This window comes from Periophthalmus magnuspinnatus, chromosome 24 (genome assembly GCF_009829125.3).
Source record: "Periophthalmus magnuspinnatus isolate fPerMag1 chromosome 24, fPerMag1.2.pri, whole genome shotgun sequence".
In the NCBI taxonomy this organism is placed as follows: domain Eukaryota; kingdom Metazoa; phylum Chordata; class Actinopteri; order Gobiiformes; family Gobiidae; genus Periophthalmus; species Periophthalmus magnuspinnatus.
Window position 1 is genome coordinate 15,370,886 of NC_047149.1, and position 6,530 is coordinate 15,377,415.

The 6,530-nt window shown below is 38.2% G+C and overlaps 1 protein-coding gene across 1 annotated transcript; it reads right to left on the bottom strand.

Annotated features, from left to right (window-relative positions):
* Window positions 1-137: 137 nt before the first annotated feature.
* si:ch211-142k18.1 (uncharacterized) lies at window positions 138-4,480 on the bottom strand. The gene is made up of 3 exons (XM_033991195.2): window positions 4,326-4,480; window positions 1,481-2,022; window positions 138-846 (listed from the first exon to the last, which is right to left on the bottom strand). The coding sequence occupies exons 1-3, from the start codon at window positions 4,365-4,367 to the stop codon at window positions 708-710; spliced, it is 723 nt and encodes a 240-aa protein (XP_033847086.2). The 5' UTR covers window positions 4,368-4,480; the 3' UTR covers window positions 138-707.
* Between the last annotated feature and the right edge of the window lie 2,050 nt (window positions 4,481-6,530).

A 6,530-nucleotide genomic window follows, 5' to 3' on the forward strand; every position in this document is an offset into this window, starting at 1 on the left:
GTTTCTGAATTGCTTGGAAGTTTTTTTGTTTGTTTGTTTGTTTTTTTCTGGAAAAGGAATTCTATATACGACTGAAGAGATTTTGAAATGAAAAGTTATACAAGTGTAAAAATACAGTATATTTCACAACCTTTCCATAATAATGTTGTTGCTGTGTGTCCTGACCCTGTAAAGAGTACAGGGTCACTGTGTGCACCATGGGCCTAAGGACACTTCATTTATACAATTGGCTATAGCTCTTATGCTCCACAATATACACATTTTGTCACAGGCTTGGTTCTTCAGTGTAGGGCCAAATGCCTGGAGGAAAATTGCCCCTTTTACCCACACCACAATCACAGATGAGAGGGCTGCTTGCTCCATCCTCGCCCTGTAACCAGATGGCTGATCCATAGCTTCGTCTGCACAAGTCTAACACAGTCATTACAGTTGGTCTCTCAGGGCCAATCTGCTATGATCCATAAACACTGGGCTTGGCATAAACCTGCGCCCCTTACCGCTGCACAGTCTGACCCAACCAATTTCCAGAAGAAGAGATGGAACATGCACTTAAGCATTACAAATGAAAGGGATGTTTTTACAATAAACAAAACGAAAAGAACAGAGCCGTGAACCCTTAAAACAAAAACAAAAATTTTGTGCTTGTCTTGGGAACCTGCTTTTCAAAATGCTGATGTTTATTCAAAAGTTTGGTGCTGGGGGTGTTCTCACTGATGCGTGTTGACAATATGTTTCAGCCTCTTGGTGAATGCAACCTGCAGAGCCTGGGCAGAGCTCTCCAGTCGACTGGCGATGTCGGCTGCTGTAGAAAGCATGTCTTCAAAGGCCAAGGACTCCTCTCTGACTCTGAGAACCAGCACAAAAAGAGACCAAGTGCTTAAAAGAGGTGAAAATCAAATGTTACTTATAAACAAGTCTACAGCAGGGAATAGTCAAGGAAATGCTATAGGTTAGAACATCTATGAAAACATGGTGTGCTCAGGTGAAGTTAAATTTTAATTAAAAAAAGGAATGTATTCATAAGACTTTAAATTAAACCCTACTGGTCAGATCAGGTACTGGTTGGATAATGGACTAACAAACATGTTATTTACTAATAATTCATCACAAAAAGGTAAACTGAAAACTACATGACATTTTTTTTTTTGCCTTCTTCAGCAATTTCTAATTAAATGCATAAAAAACTATTAAATTGTGAAGGTTGTGTCACAATGCTTATATGGTGTAAAATGCATCATTTGGTAAGCCTGAAATTGAAAAATAACAAAAGAAAGAAGACTTCTTCATAAGCCTTTGATGATTAAGTATTGTAATCATTAAAGTTGCAGGAGGTAAAAAACAAAAAACAAAACAAACAACCCAACTTTTCTTTTGAGTAGTTTTTTTGCTTCAGAATTTGTATGTAACTTGAAGCGTGCCCTGGAAGTACCACCTCCGTTACCACAGAAACTGTCCATCAAACTGATAGGATCGTACTCACTTCTGCATCCCCGAAAGAGCGCCCAGTGCCTCCCCCTCCAGCTGCTTCTTCAGGTCCTCCTCAGCCTTCTCCACCGTCTCATGGCAGCTTTTGTGCTCTTCTTGAATGCCAATGATATTCTCCTTAATAATATCTTCATAATTGTGATGCCCTAGCTCCGCCCCCACGTATTGAACAAGGTTGTCCATTACTGCTCTGTTCCCGTGTTGAATGGCTTGTAGGTATGCCATCTCCTCTTGGTATGCTTTAAGCCTTGCAGAGGTTTTGGTGCTGAAGTACACAGAACATTTATCAGGTTGGGGTTCATATAGGAGGGTAGGGGCAGGAGATGGTGGCTGATTTAGGGTGATTGATTTTGGGTTAATTGTTGTCCTTGCAGGCTCATCCCCAACGGTGTGAGACGTGCCATTGGTGACCATCAATGGAGAGTCCATGTAAAGGCCAGACCCCCATTCTCCATCTCCACTTTGGCAGAGCACTGGAGAGACGAGACTTACCCCCACGGCAAAGAAAGACCACCACCACCAGCCCAGCATCATCACCTGAACAAACACAGTGAGTAAATATTAAAGATGTGAGAAACATTTATTAACAAAAGGTATTCGAGATATAACATTGTAAGATTTGGATTTTCTAAAAGGTTATAGGTAATGATGTTTACTTTATTTTCATTTTATTATTACTAGCTTTACATTGACTTCAGAGGTAATGAATGTGACCGTGAGAGTTCAAAACCCAACTGTGACTGGTTAAATCCAACTTTTCACTCACTCAGAGCTGGACAGAGGCTGACCAAAAGGTGGTTTGGGTGAATGAAACGTTGATAATGTCTGAGAATTAAGACAATTAATTAAGAAAAGTACTAAATAACAATATACTGAACATAAGTTGATCTTTTATATCGCCCCACCTCCCACTAAATTCCTCATTTGACCTTTAACCTCCTGTGATCACTGCCTATGAAGCATAAAATTGTAGAGAAAACCTTTCCATATAAAAATCAGGTTTAAAAAGTGACCCTGCACCTTGAGTTTAAAGTGCAAAATAACATGTTCACAGATGCAGTCACTTCGACCTGTTGCAGAAGGACAGTCGTCTGAAACTCTGCCCAAAATCTAAAAGGAAATGAGTAAATAGTTTGTTGTCAAAAGACTGTACTTTAAATGACTTTCTAAAAACAGTCAAACAACAGTACATTATCAATAACTTTCCTCAAACAATTTTAAAATCCTGACCTGATTCCCAACATAATGACATATTTTTTGCTATTTTAACTACTGACATTCACCATAATATTGTACTACTGGAAAAAGTAGCAGCATTTTACACTTAGGTTAGGGCCTATTTCAGGAAATGATGTAATGCTAACACTATTAAGTTGAAGGTTTAGGTTTGGCTTTATAATCTATGTTTCTGTTAGATGGTGCGATTTTTCACTGTTTTTGAGCATTTTTGGAGCCTGAGTCAAACATTTAGTCAAACAACAGCTGTATCGTATATTTTACCTCCATCCAGAGGAAATATGGAAATGCATTTGAGGCGAGAACTGGGCTTGTTAGACTGAAGAATGGCAGCGCTCTCTCCACTTCAGAGCCATTTGGTTTCTGCTTCAATCTGCTTTTTACATTTAGTCTGTTACACGCAAAATACTTGAGAGACCTGCACCAGAAACGACCCAGACCTTCCTGCCAATATAAAGGCAATAAAATAGTGTTTATCTTGATGTGACATGTTAAGCATCTAAGAACTATAAACAAGCAACTTTTTTACTCCAGCTGCTCTTTTGGTAACTGCCATATCATGGGAAGACATGGGAATATAAAATCAACAGTTAAGTAACTATAGCAGCATATTTGTAGGTTTTATTTTGTGATCTTTTCTGTTATGGATGCCAATTTGAGGACTTTTGACTATTCAATAGAAAGAATAGCAACACTTTGTTTATTGCTATGAAAATGATTTCAGTTTTATATCACTTTAAACCTGTGGGTACAATATATCAGGCATCCTTATGTGCTACTCTTGCCATTATAACCATAAAACCTATTGACATTCATATAAATATATAAATTAAATACAACATTACATAAAATGTAATAGCAGTTTGTTGAGCAGTTGCCAGAGTCTTTCAAAAATATGGTGGTTAGCTGAGCTCAGGCTGCTAACTAGAAGCATATGCACAAGTCTTTATCTGGGCCATTCTGCAGCAGTTTCCTTTGTCTTTGGAAATTATAAGATAAATTTCCATGCGTCGTTCCACGGTTTAGTTAAAACAGTGTGTGCTGGGACCTCTCTGATTTTATGGGAAGGGCTGTTGTCATTGTGAAGTTGCTTTTATTGGCTGGCGCTGACTCTAGGCTTTAAATAGAGAGGAGCATACTTACTTGCAGAAAAGTGAGCAGTTGGCTACAACAAGCCCATAAAACTATTTTAGTTAAGTTTGTGACAAGAGAATATACCCTGTTTAAATGATACATATGGGAAGAAATTATGAGTTATGTATAATAAGTCAAAAAGCCTTTGTGGCAATGTTATTTTTCTTTTTCACCCAAACTGTGTGTTAAAAAGGCAAAAATACAGTTTTGTTTTGCAATTTGAAGTTCTCAAACCTCCCGGAGTATGTGTTTTACATGCATTAGAAATACTTGTCAATCTTCACAAATTTACTGTTGAATTCACATTGCTTATTAGGTTGTTCAAAACATCTATAAGAGTATAATATCTATAAGAGTCTACAAACCTGCTTATTCTTTATCATGTCATTACTTGTAAAAATACACAGTAACAAATTAACACAGATAAACAACCATCATTAAAGTTATGCCTGCAGAAATTTCAAACTCACCCTTTGTTTTGTCCCAGTCCAAAAGTTGCTGTGTACATTCATAAAAACCTTAGTCCGCTTCTGTCCTCATATCAGTGAAAATGCTATCACTTGAGCCCACTCTTGTGTTTTGGGTTCTGGTCTGTGGCCCCTGTCTGGAGGGCTCAAACTGAATGAGTTCTTTCTTTGCAGTGGAAAGAGGGGCAGGCAGGAGGTGGGCTGGAGGACGGGGGGAGTAATCACATTCACATCTGTGGGCTGTGGTGGGACACTGGGGCTAAAGGGGTATACAGCGGTGGGATGGTTAGGTTTTATGACCAATGCAATATGTATTTTATTATACTGTATAAATAACACAGTCCTAACGTTTGAAGTAAGGGCTGTTTTTATGCTTATTATTCCATGGAAAGTGGAAATTTTTCTTAATATTTATACCATGTACTTATGTGGGCAAAGCAAGAGTACTTCCAGAGGTATCACATGTTTTGAGCTAGTTATCAAATTTCAGTGGGAAGCATGGCATTTTAGGTCATGTCTAAACTATTGTGTGTCATGTCAGCTTAAGTTTAAAGATTCTATTAAATGTGACAGCCTTTCTATTCTTAACAACATAAATATGCAACAGAATAAATAAAATGTCAATACACTATACCACTTGTTAAGGCCAATCTCATTTCAGCATTTGAGGAAAGTCACAATATAATAATAGTTTTGTTTCAGAGCACAGGTAACTCACACAGAGTGGTAAAATCAAATATAATACAGTGATTTTTCAGTGATTAAGGGCAGAGCGCCGTGACTGAGGCTGATGGCAGTTAATAATCCCACATCAGTTACACTATTCATGATGGATGAGAGAGACACTCTGTGATGTTTCACTACAGGCTCTAAAAATGACAGGAAACACTTTTCTTGCCTTAATGATCACTGTCCTTGGGTCCAGAATACACACTTCTCCAGTAGTTTACGAAGATGTGGGTCTGGTCATCACTGAATCTCCCTGAGCTCAGATGGTTAAGGCATACTTTATTCTCCCAATAGGGAAGTTTGCCCTCTGCGTTTGACCCATCCTTCAATGCCACTGGGGAAACCTGTCTGAATCAGTGGACACCACAGTGCTATGCCTGGGGACCCATCTCCAGATCCTGAGCTAGACTTGGTTAGGACTACCTTACCACCTTAATAATGCAATATTTACTACCTTACTGGAGGATGTTTACAAGGAAAAAATAAATAAAAAAAAATAAAAAAAATAAAAATCACAGCTGACTGTATAAAAATGCAAAGAGATATCATTTTGGACTTGCAGGAAAAAGGATCACAGCAACGACAGGACACATTACATCATTTATGTGAGAAGAATAAGACATAAAGACACATCTTTATCAAAAAATTGAGATCCTGTTTTCCTAAATCCAGGCCTTATCTTTAACAGTTTACAGATGTTTAGTGAAGACAAGATACAAATATAGAGGCAGTGGGCCACACATGGCAGATGGTCTCTGTCAGGGCCTTGTGCTGGAAACACACTTGGACGTCTGTTTAGAGGTGTGTGTGTTTAGACGTGCGTTTAGACGTGTGCTAGGACGTGTTTGGATTTGTTTTTGGACATGCATGCAGCCTGCTGTATGCCCAGAGGAACAGCCACCATAATGGAGCTGTTTTTCTTTGTCAGTGTAAACCATGTCACACGGGTGAATTCAAACATGAACTTCTGTTTGTTTCTCTTGGGTAGCCGCAGAAAATCTGTTGCCTTCTTACGCAATTTGCATATTGATTGACATCACGTTTTGGCTTAATTCCCTTCCTAAATATTACTGTATTTATCCAGGCTGAAGGATGGCACAAGGCTGATTTCATATTCTTGATGGAAATACTTGGAGATAACATTTTTGTTTTAGTTGAGTGTTTATGAACAAGAAATAAGTAATAAAATGTTAATACATAAAATCACATGTTGTTTTCATTTACATGTTTTTTTTTTTGTTTTTTTTTTGTTCTCTTGGTGATCATCCAGTCAGAAGGAGCTCCTCACTTTAGGCCTCTATATCCTTTGTTTGGGACAAACCAGACTTATATGTGTTCCCAATATGAGAGCTAATGGTGTGCCAGGTTTAATTTGATGCTGATTTTAGACTAGTAGAGCCCATGTTAGCTACAAAGATGAAACTTAAAAGATCCTCTTTCCTAGAAGCTTAAACTATATTTGAGATGTACCAGTGACCG